At 43.8% G+C, this 23,793-nt stretch overlaps 1 protein-coding gene across 1 annotated transcript in view; it reads right to left on the reverse strand.

Annotated features, from left to right (window-relative positions):
* Window positions 1-23,793, reverse strand: part of LOC128886571 (small conductance calcium-activated potassium channel protein) — a 193,588-nt gene that overhangs the window by 126,670 nt on the left and 43,125 nt on the right. The window contains exons 2-3 of the mRNA XM_054141566.1: window positions 6,854-7,344; window positions 1,504-1,774 (exon numbers count right to left, since the gene is read on the reverse strand). Of these exons, the coding sequence (XP_053997541.1) occupies window positions 1,504-1,774; window positions 6,854-7,302 (720 nt within the window). The 5' untranslated portion in view covers window positions 7,303-7,344. The remainder of the gene's footprint in view (window positions 1-1,503; window positions 1,775-6,853; window positions 7,345-23,793) is intronic.

Consider the following 23,793-nt stretch of genomic DNA (forward strand, 5'->3'; position numbering starts at 1 on the left):
TCCACAAAAGTGTTGTTTGGTTCTCGTCGGTGGCTTTCTAGCAACGCCGCCAGGTCTGCGGGGCATCGAAACGCGAGAGTAAAGAAAGGATAGACAAGAAAAACCAAATGGCGGTTCGCTGGGGGTGGCGTAGGGGGTGGACAGTCACGCGTGCGAAGCCGGAAAATTGAAATTCCCCGAGGGCGGTGTTTTAACAAGGTGACAGCGCAACGGGGAGTCCAAACACGAGGAAAACATCGTGAGCAACCCAAAGTAGGTGCACGCAGCCTGGGGGTTGGGTGAGGGGCACACAGAGACGAACACGTACTCGGGATCTCGGAACACCGATCGGACGGATCATCAACGATACAAGCAGCGAAAACAACGACACAGCGGCGCCCAACAACGGAAACTTTCCCGCTTTCTTCCAACGATATTCCCCGCGCGTCGCGCGCTGGTTGACGGACGCTCGTGCGGAACGAATCTTGGATGCCGCCAACACGTGATTCCGTTGCCATTCCACCTGCCTCGAACGTGTTTGTTAGAAATGGGAACGTGATGCAATCCTGGGAGGAACGGCTTGTATATTTCGCGAGACGTCATCGCGGTTAAAGTTCGAATCTAGGCGCTGAAGAGTAGCAGTTCGAAATTGGCTCGACGCGAATTTGAATTTTCAATGGCTCTTTCAGGCGCCCGGTTTTCGAAAGAATGGAACTCAAGCAGCTCGGAAGAAGTTTGTTTTCATTCACAGTAGGTGTAGAATGGAGTTACCATTTAACGTTCGTTTCGAATGTAAAACTTTCGATAAAATATTAAAGCTAAGCAAACGGTGGGGCAACTTCTAACCCAGGTAACCGCGAAGAGTTAAAAATTCTATACACTCGCGAAAATAGAACATGGAACACACTCCGCAAGAGTAAGAAGTCGGATCGAACTAGGTTCGCCGTTCTCATCGTCATTCTCGGCGTCGTTTCGTTTCGGTTAAGAAAAAGAATCAAAACTAAGTACAACTATCGCGGACTTCGGAAGCCTCGCGTGACCTACATCCCAGTACCGCGAACTTTGCAGCGTGGTATCCGAATTGTTCATAATTCATGAAGAACAGAAGGTGGGAACCGAAACTCGCTGGCAGCATCCAGATTCTTATCGCGCGCTATGAAAGCATGATATTTACACACGCATCAGCGGTGGGTGAATTGTGACCCGTGATTACCATTGAAAATAATCGAACACGATCGAGTCTGATAACGTAGCTTACGAGTAGCGATTAACCCACAATATTACACGGTTTCGTGTAAATCCTTAAAAAAGAAATTTCCACTTGCTCGTTTATATTAGGTTATTTAAAAGTAATCGCAGAGTAATCACAGGCCAACTCTGACACACATAAAGAAGGTGGTGCGGTTTCAGAACAATCCAAGGAGGTGGTGTGAACGCAACGGGTGTGTGCGTGGTGAGCGGGTAAGGGTTGTGAGGGGGTGGGTGCAAGGCAAACCCTTTGTTTGGTCGGTAGCCGAGGCTTACCTGTCGGAATTGTCGAATGCCGCCATTGATCCGCAACGAGTCCGCTGCGATGCCAGCGATTCCGTCGCCCGGTTCTCGCAGTTGCCGCAGGGAGGCGGCACTCGGGGTTGTGGTAGCGTGTAGGGGGCAACAACATCCGGAGCAACAACACGCTGACGCTTCCGGTTGCGAGCTTTGTCGTATTATGCGTGCGCTGGGCGATGTTGTAACGAGAACTGGCGGCGGCGGGGCCTGGCACGGGCAACAATGGTGCCCGCTTTTCACGCTTTCTCTGAAACAGAATTGGCGACTATGTTATTGACGGTATTGGACCAGCGAATCCGTCAATCGGATTGGCCAAGTGTTAGAGCCATGTGTTGTTAAGGCTCTTGTCGCCTGGAGGGTCTTCTTGCAATTCTATATGCTTTGCATTGTGTAGGTCCCTCTATTGTATGAAATCGAAGGTCACTTTGCAATTGGCATTGATTGTAAGTACACCTTTCTCGCGACACCTTCGAGCCGACTTATTACAAGGGAAAGCACTCAACCTGTGACCCTTCGATTTTAACCTTCTTTTGGAAGATGGTAAGAATCAAAGTGTCAGGGTCTAAGTGAGAGACTCAGAAAAGAATGTTACGATAGAGCAGGCTCAGCGTGATAGCGCATCACGAGAATGAGACATACATAGATGAAAAGCGGAGTGATTGATCGCATATGCCGGGTTAATTACTTCCAATCGTGATACTTGGATCTGACTGAAATGATTGATTAACTGGAGGAAGCTTGATTGCTCCTTGATATGTTGATCGATGTAGTGTTAACTAAACTCTGACTACCGGAAGCCTCGAAAACCCAAGCATTGAATCGAATGATCCGACAAACTGGAGGAAACTTGATTACATCCTGTCAGCTGACGAAGTCTCGAGTAGACGTTGAACATTATTAGTTTTAGAGACGTTAACTTGCAAACATATCGAACTGATTGGCTGATAGGTACTCGCGAGTGGAAGATAGAAAGAGATTCGAGAGCCTCGAGTCACCGCAGGGGAGGAGATTGCATTTTTCGCTCGACCAGCGTTTCAATTAAAATTCGATCGAGCCGTAGCGGTTTCTTTTTAGTAGCTTAAGGCGTCCTCGGCTCAGATGACGGATTTGATTATTACGAAGGGCACGCTATCCTGGTGACGTTATAATATACGTTATCGCGAGGAAATCGATCGTGGGGCACAAATCGACGCCGCTAATGACGTTTCGCCTAATGAACAAGCGACGCCATTGTCAATTTTGGCGTTGGGAGTTAATTATCTTATACAACAGGTAAACACATTGACTGTCAATAGTCCCGACGTCCACAATGCGTCTTGTACACGCAGACCTGGGCAATGTCTAACGGCGCATAGGGTCCTGTATCGATGCGAGCCATCGCGATATATATCGACATAATAACCGCCTATAACGAGAAGAATTTGAGTATGCAAATCGTCGTAGGACGAACGGCATCAGGAAGACACGTTCGCATTGTTTGGATCATTGTTCACCGGTAAAATGAGTTGAAATTTAATGAACGCTTAATGGTAACGAGGCGATCGTATTTATGTACAGTGTGTGAATTGTGTATATTGGCGGTACGCGATGTGTTTAAAGCCTGAATTGATAGAATAGAAACGATATTTTTTGCTCTTCCGAGAAACACTACGTGTGTTGTTTCTGAAATAACCAATTCAATTAGTGCACGTGTGTACTCCCAGAATTCTAAACATGATTGGTACCACGCGTCACATATGTATCTGTAACGGGTCAACTCTCACGGGAGACCAACGTTACTCGTCATCCATTTGCTGCTGTTTGGGGTTAGGTAGAAACGTTATTTTATACAAATCATCGATTATAATTCTGTACAGCAACAAATTAAGAACGCTCCACAAGTGTCGCATAATTTTTTACAACGATTCCTAGCTATTAATACAGCGATCGAAGAGACAATTTAAGCAACGCTACGCGACGTGTCGATTAAATTGGCCGCATCGCCGGCGAAACGCTTGGCTCGCGACTGTATTGGCCCAAAGGAGACCACACGCAAACCTACGAGCACAAAGGGAACTGAAGAAAAGCCGATGGAATATAAAAGTCGAGGAGCTTGATACGAGGGAGCGCCAAGCTGAATCTCGACGGAAGCGACTAATTCGATTTCCCCTGGCTGAATGCGTTCAGGTATTGTGTCAGCGGGGCTCTTTGTCCAGCGTCTTCCGTAAGTTGAGTGCTCTCGGTTCGGGACATCGCTGATGGAAAGAGACTGTCATCCCGAGATATCGTTAGCAATGGACTCGAGTATCCCGCGGTTCCGTTCTCGAGTGCTAATAACGCAATCGAAGTGGTCGCGTTACGCTTTGAGTCATTGTGGCATCCGGGGAGAGGACAATTAATTTTATTTCACGGTGGTATCATTTGTCTTGCGTAATGGTGTTTCGAACAGGCTGATCATGATTTATTACTCGAAATGGACCAACGTTCCACGGCGTCCGTGAGGTGTGACTCTTCATAGAGCTGTCTTCTTTGGAAAGCTTAATTAACATAGAAACTACATTCGACCAAAGTATTGGAACATTCGGAACCCTTTAACTTCTAAGTGAAGATAAAGTTACGAAGACAATTTTTCATCGAAATTCCATTACACAAGAAAAGTTAGAAAACGTCTCCAGACGCAACCGAGTCGTAAGAGAGTTTCCCTCGACTTAGAGTCGTCTGAGCTAAGATTTGTCGTTGTAAATGACTTCAAAAATGTTTCCAACGGATCGAAAGAAAACGAATGGAACCGTATTTGCGATGAAGAGCGATTCAGTGAAAGTATCGTTCACGTATTCGTTTTCTCCCCCCGATGCGATTCAAGCGTTTTCTCCGCCATCCCAGGATAAGAAGAACGATTGACCAGTAAATGACTTTCCGAGGATGGAGAGGAATATAACGCGTGCAAACGAATGGGAGCTATTCGAGAGATACAGTGCCAGAAATAGAGTCTCGTTCGACGAGTTCAATAGGGTGGCTTCCGTAGGATTTACAGGGTGTCCTATCGGAAGCTGGCTACCTCAAGGCGTATAAGTACCCTTGTCTTTGGAAGAACACACCAACGTTTCGGAATTTTTAATCCGAATACTGTATAATTTGTATAGTTCAAATTTGAGTATAGGAATATAGAAAATACTATCGAATACGATTAATAAAAAAAACTAGGGAAATCTTATAGAGACTATAATAATGTCAGAATATGTATAGTAATAATATGTCAGAATAATATGTCAGAAAGGTGGGAAAATATTGTAAATGAGATTGAAAAATTTGATTAAGTTTTACGACAACTTAATACATCAAATTCATTAAATCGATAGATTTTACACGTGCTCGCACGACTCAATTTCGACGTTTATTAAAAATAGCAAAAAGCGTTGCTCGCGATAGTGTAGCAACCAGGAAGACGTAGCACGGATGTAATATTTTACCATATGTACACACGCTATTCGTTTCCTACGGGACGCGCTGCAGAACACTAATTAAGAGCCACAAATTTCCCGCGGCATCGAGAGCACGGCTCGTAAAGTACCCCCGATCTAACACGCAATTCCCTGAAATATAGTTCTCTTCTATGCTAGAGAATCCGCGCTTGGCATTTTGCTTTACGACGCGTAGCGAAACAGACGTTATCTCGAATTTGAAAATAGGAAACGCCGGCCCATTCCAGCAACAGAAGTTTCCTACGTCCCGCTGCATCCTCGAAACCAGGTCGGGGGTTTAACACTCCGCGCTCGGTAACCTTCCGAGGCGAAGCCCTTTTTGGGAACACCGACGCCAACTCAAGTTATTAAAGAGAAAAGGGACGAACTGTCGCCCAACTGAATTCCTCCATAGAATTTATGTTTCGTTGTCGCTGGACGATATTGACCCGACTACGTCGCGACACCGAATAAACGTTCTCAGAGGAGAAGTTGTTTGTTGCGATCCTCATTTAGCGCAGGGGATTGAGCATCTTGAACTTTCTTGTATCATTCGTCATCGGAGTGCCACGGCGGGTGAACGATGCGAGAATGTTCGGATACCCGTGTTTCGGGTCGAAAGAACACGGATAAATTAGTTTTGAAAAATGGACGATGAAGGAACGAGTGTAATTTTTATGGTTACGAAAGCAAATATTTGGTACCTAATTTCGGTGACATTTTGATTTGTGTTTCTTTCGATTAGGTATTTTTATTTTCGTGTTTTACGTATCTCCATTCGAAAAGGATCGAAATTAGTCGAAACGTCGTTCAGTAATAAGTTTTCTGAGAGTGTACATCCTGTCGCAAATTACTTTACGCGAATATACCAACATGAAATAACGCGTTCCTAGATCTCATACGTGTTGAGAATGTTGTCACTCTTGAAAAGAAGTACAAGCCACCGCTTAGTGGCTCGGTAACCTACGCCACTTTAAACGCTGGAAGCTATGGCGCGCCAAGGGGTTTTCGTGTTACAATCTGTTTCGAACCATTCTTCGATATGCTCTGAAATAGCAACGGAACTCCTTAACTCCGCCAGTTACATAAATTGGAACTTTCCGTAAACGCCCCGGCGACCGTACTCGCGTCTCACATTGTGTCGAGTTGGAGATTCACCGTGGCAACCGCTGCAGCGGCCAACTATGCAAGATAACAGATGGATGCTCGAATGTTTCGTGGAAAGTGCTACTAACTCACCGAATAAGCGTCCAACAAATGCGAGTTTAATTGCGTGGAAGTGTTTCTCTAACCGAGTTCATGAGTCATCGGTTCGATGAATATAGCTCCGATAGGATCAACATTTTATTCGAATATTAACCCTCTCGGACCTGGCGTTCAGTGCGACTGTTCTTATTAATTGACAAAATTTTAATCCAAGTTAACCCCAAAAATTAAATTCAATTAGTGCGAGAAGAAGAAATAATCCAGGTCTGAAAGGGTTGACTACTGAAAGCGAGGAAAGGGTTAACTTCCAAGTACTGTGGAACCATTGCTCCCTTAGGATGCGTAGAATATTACAGAGTAAGATCAGAGAATAGATGGGACTTGGAAAATCTTATTTAGGTACCAAAGTAGCTGTAACTTTGTAAATAGTCGCAGTTTCATGTACTCTCGTGCACCTTGCTAAAATAATCCGCGTTTTAAAACTCCATCGCCTTCCGCTAGAGGGATACGTTTACCGCGAAACCAAAGGGAGCCTAACCTAAATGCAGTAAATATCCGCACCCACCAGGCAACACGGCAATGAGAAAAACCCATTATTGTCGTATATCGCCTAAGAGCTCGCTAGATCGCTGCGGGGAGCTCGAGAAAGGCTCGAAAAAGTCAGTACATTTTGCACTAACCTAGAAACGCTCCTCGCAAGATGCAACGCCGAGGATGGCGCCAACGAGTCCCTCCGATCGCAACGACATCTGTGCTGGTGGGAATGCTGCCTGGAGCGGTAGACGGTGGGCACGACCGGAAGTTGGACTTGCGGCTGCGGCTGTGGCTGCGGTTGTGCATCCCCGTCGAGTCTGCAGTGCAGTTCGATGTCCGGTACCGATCTCGTGGCCGGGTCTTCGTTGGTGCCGCTCTCCTCGGAGCCGCCGAGCCCCGAGACGGACAACTGTGGCGAGGCAACCAAAAAGGTTGCTCGATCCTGTCGCGTAAGCACCGGCTTGCCCTGAGACGCCGCGGCAACCACGACCGGCGGGGGTGGCGCCCTGCTCAACAGGGCGGCCGTTTCCTCGCTGGAACCGTAATCGGTACCGTTCCCACCCTCCTGAGATCCGACGTTCCCGTTCGTGTTCATCTCGCGGCCGTGTTCTCGTCCGTCGCGTCACGTGGCCATCTCCTGAAACACACAAGTTAGACATCTGTTAGCTCGTTTTGGAGGTTGATGTTCCAGCGATGGACCGAAGGATCGATGGGAGATCCTCTGATCAGAGGACGTGAAGGAGGACTTTACGTCCATTCCAGAGGACTGGAATCCAGGGTTCTAGGTGTATACATACCTTATTTCTTCGATAAAATTATATACAATTGAATCATTTATTTCTTAACACAGTGAGCGCCACGCGAATTTTTAAAGAAATTTTCTGATTTTACTTCAGTTCTGTCGTCTTACTCGTGATACGACAGCACATATATGTATATTTTAGAACTGTTTCTATCCTGTTGTAATCGTTATTACAGTTTATATATTACCAGGTTTATCATCTTATTTCCCCGCTGGAAAGATGTTCGCGCGTTTATTACTGACATGAAACTGTAACTCCGATCAGCTTATCGGTTTGATACGCGATGCTGTTTTACAACCTCGCATCAGCGTTTGAATGCAACGTCTTTAAAAGTGCAAGACTCGCAAGTACCCGTTAATAGCACGTCGGATTACATGGACACGAGAGCACGTAATTGCTTCCCTCGGTAGAGGAGCGTCCTCATCACTTTTAGGCGTACTTAAAAGCTGCGTTTAATCTTTATGGACTTTTCAAGTATTTACTAAATCTGTAACCAGTCTAACAGCCCAAATTTATCAGTCTCTATCTCTACATTCACTTGAAACCGAGTTTTAATCCATCAAAGTTCCCCAGAATTAACCCGTATACGTGTCAAACACCAACCACTCGCATACCTTGTCGGTCTTTGAACGGTCACTCATTCGGATTCCAGTGGAACGATTCGCTCGTCATTGGTACCAACATCGACGATTCAGAGGAATCCAAGGATCAATGTTATCGACTTTAAAGCCACGCGTGAATATCGATTCCCAGTCTCGTCGTGCAAAGCGTTCGGATATAGTAGTAGCGCATGGGGAACTTCAAGTATCGACTTTCAATCGGGCTGCTGTATCCCTAGCCGTTGCCACGGTGTCCGGCTCTTCGAGATTTCACGTTGGTTTCGTTTTCTTCCACGCTGTTTCGCACTGGTCGCGCTTTCGTCGCGCAGTCTTGTCACGCGCGGGCTGAAATATTTTCACAGGCTTGACCGTGGCTTAGCGACTCTCGGGGAGATTTCCCCGTTGCACGCGCTGGTCAACAGTTGAAGCTTGATCGATGACTCCAGAGAACGCTGGGCATCGCTGAATCGGGCGATGATACACGATTTTAAATTTTGAAGCAGAGAATTTATGAAATATTATTTTTAATCTATTAGCACACTAATAGTTGCGACGTTTACCCATCAAATGCTTGCTGAAATGATGGCACGGAATTTCACCCTCCTAAGACGGACTTCGTTGACTTAAGTGAGCCGATAACTCGACATCCAAGCAAACTTTTGTGTAAATTTTAATTGGATCACTCTGAGTGAATCCAGTTGTCCCGGATTTGTGGTCAGAGCAAACTCTCGACGGTAAGCAATACGTTATTCATTAGGACTTCGACTAGTTAGGAATCGTTGCTTTAACGAGTTTCGCATGGATAACGCGTTTAACGTGCATCGCGAGTCTTTCGTGTTCACCTGTTCAAGTACGCTGTTTAAACGTCGATACATTCATTAAATTTACCATCGATGTCAATTGTTAATCCCAAACTTGACGGAGAAACCGACAGCAGTAACTATACTGTTTTATTGAATTTGGTACGTACATAATTTGAGCTCGTGCTCCAACGCCATGTATAATAAATTCGGTAAATCCATACAGTATTGTTTAGTTATTCTATCAGATCTCGGATTAGCGGTTTTCATGAATATTTTGGTAAGCGTGCTGTTCCATAACCGAGTTTAAATTTTCCTGAATTAGATACAGATATGCTTCATCGCTGGACGATTAGAGTTATCATATTTGTCAACGTTTTCCTTGTTCGTAAAATTTTATAACCGCAAAACCTGGTGACTGTCACAGTATTCGACACGTTGAAGCAAATTTTGTATCAACGGCCGTTCGAGTTTCCATTAACATTCGTTACGGGTCTGAAACAAAGAAGGTAATAAACGAACGTGTTCCATTTTTCCCGAATTTTATTGCGTTCGGATTTGCGTGCGGTCAGCAATCTGCATCGAAGCAAATTGCAACGTTCTCGCGACCTGGCAGCTGTTTCAAAATGCAGTTTTTCCGTCAGCCAACGAAAAAGGGCTACCGACTCGTCTATTATTCCTCATTTACGTTTCTGGAATTGGAAACGAACGAGAAATCCATTTCCATCGTTTTCCAGGAATACCATCTACACACATCGACGACCGTGTCGGACCATTTGTATTTACTACTCCAACTGTATCTCTCGCGTAGATATTACTTGAGATTAGGTTTAAAACCGTAGAAGCTTCGTAACTAGCCTTCGCGAATATGCGCAATTACTCTGGAACGAATTCTACCAGTCAAAGTGATAAATAACAGCGGGCTGTAGAAAAAGTGCGATTGATAAAATTGCTCATTTCATTTTTGTCCCCTGAAGCTTGCTTGTACGCTTCCAGCTTCCTTACAATTCAACTTTTCAACTTTTCGAACGACCAAAGTTCTTGGGCAACTGCAGCAAGAGTTAAATTGAAAATGAATGAATTTAATTGCTATACAGGTACCTATGTAATCTCAGGTAGCTCTGGTGCCCGTGTTACCTTGTTCTTTCGAGATAATTCGTTCGGCGTTAATTATCTTCCTCGGCAATATTTCATCGGTGACGTAAACCGTAGAGAAATTATTTTTGCAAGGGATTCGGGGGATCTGGAACGCATTTATATTAATTTCCATCTGGCAGTTCACTTAATCTGTAAGCTGAGGTGTTAAAAGTTTCGCGTTCAAAGCGGGTCTGAAATTTGTTCCGATAAGAATAACACGGTGAAGTTTTAATTCGAGTAACGAAGATGTTCTCTCGCGAGTTATTAAAGAACGTAACGAATATTAACGACGTCGGACGCATTCGCAAAATTAATTATTTTTATCAGCAAATAATTACAAGGTGCGCAGTAAGTTGCAGCGGCTCCAAAGTAATTAAACGAGTCGTGAAAAAAATTGTTTAAATCTGTTAGAAATAACTTGACCTTTGCACTTTTGGCGCAGCGACTTTCATGAAAAACATTCTGCATCCGCTACGCCTGCAACGTGGGAAGAATATTATACGTTCGAAGTAACTCAGAGATTTATTGACGAAAAAAGAGAGAAAAGTTGAGAGTACAAGGCTTTAGGGCACGACCACATGCTGGCAAGTTTCAAAACACTCCCGGCTGTTGCATTCGCATTTCTCAGGTAGCGGAAGTTGCCTTAGTAAAATACGTGACAATATAAGACGAGTGTTAGCATAAATCGTTCTAGAATAACGAGTTTCTTCTCAAATATATTCATCGCCAAGTGTTGGAACTATTAATGAAGACAGCATCTTTTCAAAGTACACGTGGTTAACTCGGTTCCAGATCATGAGTCAATCTTGTACTTCTGTACTTCTTTTGTCCGTGTTTTAAAAACCTCGACGCATCTTCACGAGAGAATATTTCTCAAGTGTGCCACGTTAATTAGTCGAAGAAATTTTTGTCCGAGACCATTGTATCTTCTTCTCGGTTTTCTTATCACTATTATGCGACTCGTCGCGAATTGGAAGCAGTAGAATGCAGGAAGCCCCGTATTTGCGTAGACAATTTCCTCGCCTTTTATTGCACATGGCTTCCAAGCAAAGCCCCGGGTAACAGTCTCGCTTGAACGCTCTCTGTTCATAATATTGTCGTGACGATGTCGTGCGCATTAGTACCTGAATACATTTCACGAAAACACATTCCCTTCGCTCGACACCCGCGAACCAACTTCCTGTGTATTTTCGACAACGTTGATGCTTATCCGTGCGAAGCTTTTTGACAAACAGCAAACACGACTGCTAGGGAACGTGAACTCGAAAATTCAACAAATTTCGAAGTTTATAAAGTAGCTTTTGCACCGAAGGAAATTGCTGGAAATGAATGCTCTGGTGGAAACTTCTTCCTATCTACAATTGAGGTTCAATTATTAGCTAACACTTGAAAAAGAGAGATAATTTTTATTTAAACTACTTTGTGATATCTCGTAACGTTATGAATTGACTGTGTGTTATCAGTTACTCTAGTTGCACGCAGCAACTTTAGAATTTCTCGAACAGTCGAGCTCAGCCTCTCTGATTGTCCTTGACGACACGCTGCGACAAAGTCAAACACAACGTCATTAGTGCAAAAGTGAATAGGGAATGGATTTGACATTCTCCGAGGACTATCAGGCAAATTATGCGCGAGACCCAAATCCAAAGCTCGTTAAGCTTAAATTAATTTGCGTCGGGGATGTCTTCTCTGGGTTCGAGAATCTTGAATGAAGTCAAGGACAACTCACGTTACAGTGAGCTTCATTTTAGGTGACATAGACATCGACCTGGTGCCAGTAGATGCAGCCGACTTTGGCCAGACACAGAAAGTTTTTCAGTTATAGCGTTGCAATCCCAAAGCATCGAAAGTAGACGGTTTTCACGAAGAACACTCTCCAGTTGTGCAACTCTGCTGATAAATCCCGGTTCGCAACAAAGTAGAAACGAGTGGAAACCTTTCGCTACAGATTGGAAACGTGTAAAACCCTCTCTCAACAAATCCTCTTTTCATGGAAGGAAAATGTTCTACGTTTTCACTTCGACAAATGATGATTCCATGAAAACACAAAAGAATTTTACGTTGGTTCCAAAATTCAGGACCAAAGGAATACAAATGCGATGTACAAGATAATTTTGTTTCGAGTAATTAGAAGAGAAGTAAGATCGACGATTCGTTGGAATGGAATGGGATGCAAATTGTAGTTCCCGTCGGAATGGAAATTCAACTGGTCCCTGAGCTCATCCGCGCTGTAGACTCGTTAAAGTGTTCCATGTGACGAGAGCGGACGACGGCGGTAACAAATTAATCGCTGAAACAGGGGAATCGGTGCCGCTTTAATTCGCCTTGACGCCAGCGACTGAGTATTCTTAGAGGGTCCTCCTCAGCATTATGGAATTAGGACATGTAAACGCGAAGGACGAGTATAGCGGTGCACTCGGATGCCGTGTTTGAACCCACCAGTCGTTGTCCATTAATTAAAGTTCCGAGGAAGGCTCAGACGACGGCTTTCGTTTCGAGGAATCTTCCATCGAGAGACTGAGCCGCGGCTTTCTCCCTTGTCGTCTACTAATTCGTGCAAACTGGGTGATGATGGCGAGATTTGCTTCTTTAAAGGAAATAGCAATAGCGTCGCACGCGTTTAAATTGGTTTGGAATAGATATAGAAGATACAAAGCAGAAATCATCTCAAGACCGATACTTTGCTTATACCGAGCAATCCGAAGATCGAGTTCGAGCAAACATCGGAGATCGCGTTGGATCAATGCAACCTCTGCTGACTCTAAGCCAAGAACCATACCTACTATGAAATTTATTGTGCTTCTTCTCTAAAAATAAACAGAACGGTTTGTCTCAAATATAGGATGATACTTTCTGAGAATACCCTTTCTGAAAATACCTACTTCTTCAATGGATATAGAGGGTACGAATATTTATGGGATTGACTCTATCTCTTACCTTTAATGTTGCACCAAAATTCTTTAGCATTGGAGAATGAAAAATTCTTCCATCATCATTTGCAAAGCTTTGTAGATACGCGCAAGGTTCTCGGTTTGCCGAGGAACGAAACTCGCGGACCAGAGTGTCGCTAATGAGGACTTTTCGAAGAGTTTCGGAGTCGTTACAACTCCTAATTGGGATATCTATACCTAATTGGGTTCTCGGTCGTATCGCATCTGTGACTAATAAAAGTTCGACGACACAGCGAATGCGTGGCACCACGGTTATCCCTTCGAGTTAGAAGGGAACGGAGAACTGTCAGGCGTTTCAACCCCACGTTCGATCGAAGCGAATCAAGTTAAGCCCATCGCGCTGCTATAAAGTTGGAAGCATCCAGTGACAAAGATCGGCGTTGAACCAAAACGAGCTCGACTGATCCAGGCTCTAAATAAAGAGACTTGGCTCGAGTGCTTCTATTGCTACTCGAAGCTTGCGTCGAATATTGGACGGGACTGTATTTTTGGGAGTTAGCGGATACTGTTTATTGGTTTCTTAACTCTTTGCATTTCTATGTCGAGCGTGACTCGACATCAGTTTTTATCTCAGGAGCTCTTTTGTCGAGTCTCATTCGACGTTCTTTCATCTCCGAATCAATAGTGAAGGAAATTGTTTCAAGAGATATCGTACTAAGAAATAAAACATTCGCTATGTGAGATAAATCACCTACGTCTAAAATCATACACCACTCCGTGTTACAAGTGTTATCGATGCTGTGCATCAAGTGCTACGAAAGTCTACCGAAAAGTCAGCTTCACACCGGTGGTCGTCTCGTTGTTAGACATCTAGACAGGAGGGCAAGGTTAGCTCTTGAAATACACGTTTGGAGACTAACTTTAGCTGCAGCATTGTGTGCAGATGAGCTTGTCTAACTGTCAGAACTTTCAACAGCGGTAACGTTTTATACTTCGGGTTAGTTATACTCTTATGATTTACACGAACTTCCTCTCTGTTTCGCTAGCGCGATAATTAACAAAGAAATTCTCCTATAACATTCGAGTTCGTTAAAAAAATATACAAGGTTTGAGTTCGAAAGCGGTTTCGAAATTTGCACACGTATGCTCGAATCGGCCAGTTTTACCGTTCTTTGGGGCTGCGAATTAAGTTTTTTCCTACACAGACGACTCCTGCGAACTCTGTGGAAGTTAAAACGTCGCTGTCCAATGGGAAGAACGTGGAAACTACATTCTTCTCAGCTCCTAGTTTAGCACAGCTGCCAATAAAGCCAGTGGACGCAAGGGGATCCGACTTGGGAGGGGTGGAATGCAACGGAGGGTGAGATAACGGCGGACACGATCGTAAAGCAGCCCCAGATGAAGAACCGGACGGAAGTCTGGCGAAATTTCAACCGATAGCGCGTTTCGTGGCGCTTGCGAGGGTAGGTGTCGCTTACGTTCCGTTTCCGTTCGTTTTCGTTATCTCTGAATGTAGATGCTCCCAGCCGAGCTTCGTGATAAGATAGCGTTGGTGGCATCGGACGCTGGTGACATTTGTCACCTGGATAAGATAAAATCGGTGATTCTTTCGAGAAGTTTAAGGTATTAGGACTGTTTTGCTCATCTTCTGATCTCTTGGTGAAATATTTATTGGCGTTGGCGAAGACAGATGATTACCAATAAAAATCCCGGGCGGTTTTCAACCCTTAACCCTGCAATGTCAACGAAGCCTATTGCGTGGGATCTATATGGCCATTGCACAGTGCAATCTTTGCACTAGGAGATTGCCCTATAAATTCTGTGTTTTCATCTGATGCGATCTCACGACGCGTCAAACGTTATCGAGGGGTGCTCCTAAACTGTTTTCTCTGCAAAATAGCCAACTGATATTAATTGAAACTTTGAAACGAGCTGTAACTTGTTGTTCCTCAACAAACATAAATCAAGATGTGGTTCAAGCTTTGCTGAGGTTTCCCTGTATTGTCCCCCTTTCAACAATGTCAAAGACCTTCGATAACTGCTCGTTTCGCACGCGAGAGTGGAGTCTAGCTTCATTAATTGGAAATGAGTAATTGGTTTGTAGAGCGTCTTTACCCTAATACTTTACTTTCGCGTCACGTCGGAGTCTACTTAGGAAAATGCGAGAGAAAAGTTTCAGAGGGTCAGCTGCGAAAGAATGAACGCGAGAAAATAGACTCGAGAAAACAGAAAGAAAAACTTTGTCGACTTTTCGAACTTTTCCTTTAAATATACATCAAGCTATTCAAGCTTTTCGGCCGGTGTCGTCAACGAACTTTCAAGCAAAGCGTCTAGCATGATAAAGCAGTGCCGTAATGACGTGGGTTTTCGATTTGCGTTGAAATATTAGATGAAATGGCGCAAGCCACAACCGAATCGATAGTTCCTTAACAGATTAATCGCGCGAGCATAAAGGTAACATTGAAACAATTACGGGAGCATCACTTATTTAAATTCGATCCATGTATACGCAAGGACGTCTACCGTGTGACAAGTCTATACACTCGCGGAACATCACAATTTATGGACGTCAATTCGAAACACAGGACATGGAATATGAAATGTTTTTAGTTTTTATTTTCGGTCAAATTTTACTTTGTACCAGTTGATCGAAAACGACGACAAATCACTGGAAAGATTCCAATATCGTTTCCCAGAGGAATCGGATAACGTCTAAAACCTATTTGCACCACCCTTCATTTGTCAACTCATCGCCAGACCAAATGAACATATTGATTGGCATCCTCAAATCCTCCCAAATGAGAAATGCCATGCAGAAACGATTCGTCAATTTCAGTTGGGTTAGTTATCACAGTTAAACTCTGTGTAAATCATCCTCCACTCATCTTTCAATGCATCGCTAAACCTCATTGAACAATAGTACAATTAGCGATCACAATATATCCTCGAATCCTCGTATACAAGGTATTGAATCATGAAGCCATGGTCCGATTCCAGTTTCAGCTGAGAATACCTGAATTCTGATAGCCACAAATATTCTATTATTTGAAAACGTTCCATCGAACATATAGTCATATATTGAGGCTCATTTGCAATTGAATGGAATACATGCTCCTTTAACACCTACATGTCCATAATAGTTGCACAGATTCGACATTTTTCGATCCATTCGCCCTCATTAGCTATGATCAGCGAGTCAGGCTCATTAAGGGTGTAGCCGGAAAAGCAAATATTTTCGCACGGGTGGGTTCAAGCGCGAAATTTCTACCACTCGGGCCAATTCCCCAAGGGGGATGCAAACGTTTCCCCTATCCACGTGACTCGTTGGTTCCGATGTAATCGTTGCCTGTAATCGTCCCTGTCTCGCGGTTCGCGTTCGCTCGACGTCTCTTTTATTCCTGCGACGGCTTAATGCGTCCTTCCCGCGAGACACCGACAAAACGTCGCCAATGAAACGCGCGAAATGTTTACACAGGCCTATCTAATGGTGCGAACCGCGATCGATACGCTGCCATATCTGGCTTACGTAATATTGCACTCGCGTTTACCTGAGAGATCTCTCGCAACGTGTCTGTTACGCGCGCGTGAACGCGTCCCTGACGGCTAAAAAGTTGGACGATGCGGCTCGATGGTAAACATCGGTGACTCAAGTGTGAGGGATTGGGTGGTTCACCAAAGTTACCACCCCGAGGACACGTTAAAGCAGATGGACTTCATTTTTCTAATAAATAGAATTTAACAATTTTGGCTATATATTCTTAATTTTAGGTTGGCTAAACTCGTGATGTGAGTTATCAAAAGTAGCTTGGGAATCCCTATAATTTGTTAGGTATGCTAGTCAGATATGCTATTCAAATCTCTTCCAACGAATTTAGAAATCGGATGAATTTGAATAACAAAGAGGGAAGCTTCGTGCCCGGAGCGATTCATCGTTCAAACTAATACCACGCAGAGAACTCGAATGCAAAATCTTCGCCTACGACCTCGTCAGCATTAAACTATCGCCAAGCCAGCTAAAGTTCACTTTCGCATACGAAACTTGAAGCCAAGAGCCGCGTTACCAACGAAACTTCCCACCTTTCGCGAGTTCCGTTCGACAATTCGTGGCTGTGAGGCTTTTCTGCACGCTCTTCCCAGAGGTGTTGCAGCTTCTGCGCGATTTAGCGTTTTTTTTCTGCCCGGCAAACAATGGGCACGAATAATCAACAAAAACTGGCAACCTTTTGTTTCCACACGCGCGGCGATCGATCGAAGGTTCGCTTTGGACGATCATGTGCGAGCAAATGGTGAAACACAGTGCGTGTTCGAGCTCGTTTGGATGTACATTTGTAAGAGAACGGTGGAAGCGAGAATCGAGTTCGTAAAGAGTACGTGTTCATCGAGGTAGCTGTCGAGGAAACGAATTTATTTTTGTTAGGCCTCGCAATGTACGAATTTGTGATACTTTCTTTTGCCTACACCAAGATACCCTCAGATTTCTAATTGTTTGCCTTCAAATAATCGAATAAGTAAACTGTAATCGTGTCTCCTCCTCTGCTGAAATCTACCAAATTTACCTTTCTACGACTAATAATCAAAACTCATGTGCCACTTACATCGACGGGTATATGCCGAGAACATGAAAGTGTTAATCACAATTTGCCTACGAGTGTCCTGAATATTGCACTGTCCTTAAATTTGCACATCCAGCCCGCAATCGTGGAGCCCAATTCAATTAAAAATCCGCGGTCCTCGAGCTTTTGAGATGCAGCGACACACTCCAAGACTTAATTAGAATTGTAAAGTTTCCCCTGGCCATGAAAATCCATAATCCGAGAAATAGCGAAACGGTCTGGTATCACGAGCGAGCTCGTGTCGTTGTCCTCGACGGTCTCTCTGCTTCATTAATTTAAAGAGAAGGTCATCGTTACGAGGATCAGATTAGATTGGTATAACAATTGGTGTCTACATTGTTGTAACGAAGACAAACAAAAATGGAATTAAAATTATTCTCTACCATAGCGGAGCATATTAATTACCGTGTCTACATTGCTGTTACAAATGCAAACCAAAGTTAAACAAACAAATTTTTATGCAATGAAGTTAAAATTATTCCCTACCCTGTGTGTATTATTTTTAATTTTGACGAAGGAAAACTTGGACTCTCAGAAAGTCTTCGTACATGTAAATTGTAGATGTAATTATACGGTTTCCTTTGTCTACAATTAGTTCTGCAATCTATTGAGATTTGATACGGTCTCTTTGAGGTTGTGGCAATTAGGAGAATTGTTCAAAGCCAGATAACAACGTTTGTGGAATCTCAGTACATGGTATGCTACAATGATTATTCAGACATTAGTGTTTTCAAAGTTCGGGCTACTGGAGGATGTACAAATTTGAGACGGACCAGATGAAGACACCGATTATAATTTCTCTGCGATATGGTCTCGTGGAATTTCCAGGAGGCAATTCAGCGACCACGCTGGAATTTGCACTAATTAACGTGTACCTGTATCAGAGATCAACAGCGCCTAATTAATGCGCTCTAATACCACGAATCGTTGGTTAGCGATGTCAATTTCAAGCGTTGCGCGATCGGGGAGCGAAAAATCATGTTCGATAAAGGGAAACAATACAATAGACTCGAATGTGAAATTCTGAATACTTTGCTATCGCTATAAACGATTGGATAAAAACAGGTTGAACTTTTCGAATATGGACTGCTGGAAGAAGCCTGATCTCGTCTTCAAGGTTTCTAACGACTTGTTAGCGACTCGCTAAACACCGACTCTAGTTTCTGAAGACATCGTGACCTCCCTCTAGCCGTGCTCTTAGCACGTCTTTCCTGAAGAGTTCGAATTGAAGAAGAAATATATTTCGTCGGAGATCCTGTTATCGATATTCTTCCTCAAAGAATCGTAACCAAGGAGTAGCAGGATAGAGTAGAGAATGCGCCAACATGGTCTCTGTGGCGTTCCAGCCGGCGCCAGATTCGTTCTTCTCGTGTGCTAACAGTAGTTTAACGCTCTGTCAGTAATTCAAAGTTGCGAAACGTACAAGCAAACGTTGTCTCCTGGGAACTGAGTTGCGACCACGACCAGCTTGCGTCCGTCCAGTTACGTTTAATCAACAGCTCGACCAAGCAGTTTAATTAAGCAACAAAATTAAAGAGCTGGAACGTGGTCGCGCGAGCACGTTGGATTCCTCCTAATTGGAGTCGCTCGGGATTGAGAAAATATTGAAATCGGGCAGAAGTAACGAGGCGATCGATGCCTCTATCGAGAAGAGCGCTATCGACTCGGTTGAAATCAATCTTCGACCCTCGACTCGGCTCGAACATAATACCAGCGTCCATTACGTTAATTAAGCAATACAGCGAGAAGAGCGAAGCCCCTTCTCACCTGTTTCCTCTTTTTGAAGCGCGGTTGCTTCGTCCCGTGGCTCCCAAAGCAGCCTGCGTCAGAATTCAGCGCCGTTTGTCAGTCGAGCAAAGCTCGTTGGGGACAAACTCCACGAAACGTTGCCATAAAGCGTAGTTACAAAATTCTTAACCCTTTGCGCACCTGGCGTCTTTTTTAATATGAATGGATGGCGACCTCGAGGTCATGTTCTGGTGCCATTTCTGACAATTGAGATTGCGCTGGCTGCCATAAAAATGTATTTTTGCTGTTACCCAAGATTTTCGCGTTATATTTATATATCAAGTTCCACTCGGAGTTATAATGACAGCTTACACGAACGCAGAGGTAGCAAATATATGCGTTTATCGAGTAGTTTGGCCGATGCCAGAATCCACCTGTACGTGGGACGATTTGCTAAATGTTTGCCAAATAGGAAAACATTCGGAACGGTATTCAAATACCTACAGGATACTTTGACATTTCAGAAACGTTTGTTTGCGGTGAACCTGAAATTTCTAGGTCTCGCATCGCATGGAGAATGTGCGACCTATGTCTGTTTTCGAAATACTGGATGGAAAAGCACGCAAACTTTGACCGATACTTAAAACATAGCCAAGCCCCGTCCAAACTCTGTCCAAAATAGAACGTCGCGAATTTATTCATGCGCCTAACACGATTCCACCAATCGCAGAACTCTGAAAAATTATCCATTGTATCCTCGCTCGACGCGAGCAAGTCCAACCCGTTTTAGACTGGATTTAATAATTCAGACGTCGGTGCTCCCGACGCGGTGAAGTCGCCGGAAATACACCAGGTGAACGATCTTAATCAAGTTAACGTCCATCAACCGCAATCTGGAAGTCTGGCGAAGAACGAGACCGTGAATAATGAATAGTCAATCGGCGTCACCTGGTCTAAATTCGATCGTTTTCGATAACTCGATCCGACGTGCGACGAGACCTCGCAATTACTGGGAACAGCATCCATCGCGAGCGTTCAAAGTCGCGCGACATGTCTCGCGAAAGCATTGATATTCATGAATACCCCGCGACGGAAATTTCTTGCTCGTGTTCTTCGTACTCGTCGTTAGCGTTTGGTTGATTTATTCACGGATCTCACGAGGCTGTAATTTCACGACTTTAATTTATTTCTATTCCTAATAGACATTCGCTTCTATGTTAATCGTAAATTAACTGTAGGAAGATTTTTAATCTGAAAGCTGTTCTCAAGACGACTTAAACGTACAAATAGAAAGGTTTAAAGTAAATTAATCCTTCTTTCGGAGAACTTTCGTCGAGATTAAGTTTCTTATTAAAAGCTTCCCGAAGTAATTAGCGATATTCTAATAGAAATAAAATATTTGCCAGTAGAAGAATATATTCCACACTGTTCTATTTAAATTCTGCTAGATTCGCGAGATTGGACAGTGTGTACATAAAACTGTATACCTAACTAATGCACGCGAAATAGTCTCCAAAGGATGAATTTTGTGAAATCTGTCACCCGTAATAATACGGAACGTTTGTCCACCAATGTGGCATGGAAAATATTTCCTGAAATAAAGATAAAATATACGTCGGTAGCAGGACACTATCACGCCGACTTTCGCGTTTAATACGTGAATTCTTTTAAGGTTAGACTCCACTGAATGGGTGCGCCAAGCGAAGAAAGTCTTCGACTGTGATGCGTTTCGCAATTTGTGTAATGCTCCTCTTCGCTGGTGCAGCTTTTGAAATGCATTCAGCTTGGTACACAACATGCTGTATATTTATGCTTTATCTAGCATTCGTCGCGTACAATATGGTGCCTATATTTCATTGGTAAATTAAAATCAAAATAATGGTCTCTCTGGTTGTGGAAATCAGTTAACGCAGTCATGTTATATCGTCGCAATATTCAATTACTAATAATTATAAATAAATGTAATGGATGTTTGGTCGGAACTTCCATAAAGTTAATTACATTTTTAGAAGGTACACATTTGAGCCGCCCACTATCTCTCGTCTGAAAATTGATTTTGCAGGCAAGCAACCACCACTGATTATCGTATGTCATTTATAACGTTGGTTCAAGTTATCGCGCAATTTTTTTCTTGCCTCCAACGGATTCCCTCTGGACACGGAATTTCTGACAAAATGTTTTCCAAGCTTTCCTAGAAGAGAACCCGACACTGCAGGCACCACTCTCGCGTGCTGGTACAATGTGTACGCGCACTTTCGACGGAAGCTCTATCTAGCCTCCCCCGTCGAGAGTGAACAGTAGAAGTGGAAGAAGTGGCGAGGAAGGGAACGAATGGGAGCGTGTAAGAGAAGACCGCGGAAAAAGGAAGCAGAAACACGTGCCACTCCTGCTGCGAAGAACCAGCAACTTCCGTCGGGATGTAATTTCGACTCGGTTGTGTCAGCGAAAATTGGTACGACCGTATGATTCGGTCAAAAACCGAAGTTTCGATTTTAGAATTATGGATTTAGCACCCTCTAATTTGCATTCACAAAACATCACGTGAAAACAGAGAGTAGGTAATAATATACGTTAGGACCTTAGATTCAGGTCTCTATCGGTACAAAAAAATATGATCGGAAACAGCACACAAAAAGTCGAATCAAACGTGCAAGGATGGATTGAAATTATAGAAAATTCCATCTTAATAGTCTCTTGGATGTTCACCAAGACTAACTTTAGATTCAATAAATATCCTATAAGTAAACAGGATGTGCTACATCTCTTAGCAAATTTCTTCCGACTGGCATACGTTCAAGAATTATTACCTTCTTATTAAAATACCAAGGTATACACACGTCTCCGAAACCCCAACCCACGCGAAAATAATTAGAATCCGAAGCGCAACCTAGACCGCGAATGCTTTTGCGAGCAGTATAAACATAACATCGCAAGCACAGACAATTACGTTTTCCCAGTTTCGCCAACAGTGAACTTGGGCTTTACCGTGGACCTTACTATTTAGACACTGTCTGTTTTTACAACCACCTGGTGCATTCATGACCGTGTAATGCTGTTCCAAATGGTCTCTAACGCGTCCTCGTTACTGTGCTCGCTCGGGCGGGAGCATATAAAGTATGGCGAGCGATAAAGAATAAACTCGTGGACAACGCGAAGCAACATTTTCGAGGAAACTGCTCGCGAAAGTGGAGCGATAACAGAGCTACCGCAGACACCGCGATATAGGGACCCTAATCTTAGCTGCTGAAATATTCGCGGAAGACATTTTACTAGAGACGTGGAAATTGTAATGTATAAGTAATGTATTACCCATTACAAAAGTTAAAAGTTTCGTGAAAAATGAATAATTGGTACGCAAACAAAAAAATATAGTTGGGTCGTTGGTACCACTTATCGTGCTCCTGCAGATATTCAAATCTTCTTTTTAATTTTCCAGTCAGCAAGCTTCCTTTCAAGACACCGAACACCTAATTTGCATCTGGCGCTATGAAGAACGATATGGATGAAAGTTTTCGAGAATGAAAAATGCAGGAAGTACTCGTCTAAGTAGATCCTGAACTTTCACAACCCCCTTCATCACAGAATTCAATCGATCAGCCGGAGCCGACTTCTCATAACTTTCTAAACTTCTGAATTGGAGCAACTCTTCGATGGAAACGATGTGGTCATCGCCAGACGGTCGATAAACTCTTCGAAAGGGTAACAACCTACATTCAAAGGTGTCCATTACGAAGTTTCGTTCGTTCATCTCCTAAATTTCTGCGTTCAAGTTCTACTGCACCTGAGGTAAGAATTATTGTAAATATAGAAATCGTTCGAGGTCTCGGAGCAGTATGTTTTATTGCTTACTACATAAGAATCAATTCATTAGGCAAAACGCGCAGGGTCGAAAAGTAAGGAGCAAGAATCGCGAGACCGTTTAAAGCCATTAGCCTCTCGTGGGCAGACTTCCTCGTATCGACTTGGACGGCCGGAAGCAGGTACGGAACACGTCCGCGGAACACTTTGAATCTCCCCAGGAAACTTTCCGTACACACTCTCCTGATTCACCTGTTAGGCGAGTCTCCATTGTGCCGCGAATTACGGACAAGTCGCTTCCTGACCCTTTCTCGCGGTCAGTCGCCCGTTTCCAACCCCCTTCCGCTATCCGGCTTTTTTCTCCACCCACACCGTCGAAGAGAAATGAAGTTCTGCAACGCCCCGTGGCCACCTCGATCGATTACCAGTGAAGGCAACGCGCTGCAAACACTTTATCGACCAGTGAACCGCGACGCAAGGAGATAGTTTCCGTTCGTTCGTTTTAGCCCTTGCGAAGGTGGCGAAACCGCATCGACGAGAAGTCTTTGAAAGCCCTTTGTGCAGATGGATGGAGAATCAATCGCTTGTACGAGAGGGATCGCGTTTCGATCGAGTGTCTATATTTTGTGCCGGAAATGGTGTTCTTGATATACAGTCAGACCTATAAGTATTCGTACCCTCTATGTCTATCGAAACAATTTGTCGAAATTAACCAGT

Source organism: Hylaeus anthracinus, unplaced genomic scaffold (assembly GCF_026225885.1).
Source record: "Hylaeus anthracinus isolate JK02 unplaced genomic scaffold, UHH_iyHylAnth1.0_haploid 11985, whole genome shotgun sequence".
NCBI classification, from domain to species: domain Eukaryota; kingdom Metazoa; phylum Arthropoda; class Insecta; order Hymenoptera; family Colletidae; genus Hylaeus; species Hylaeus anthracinus.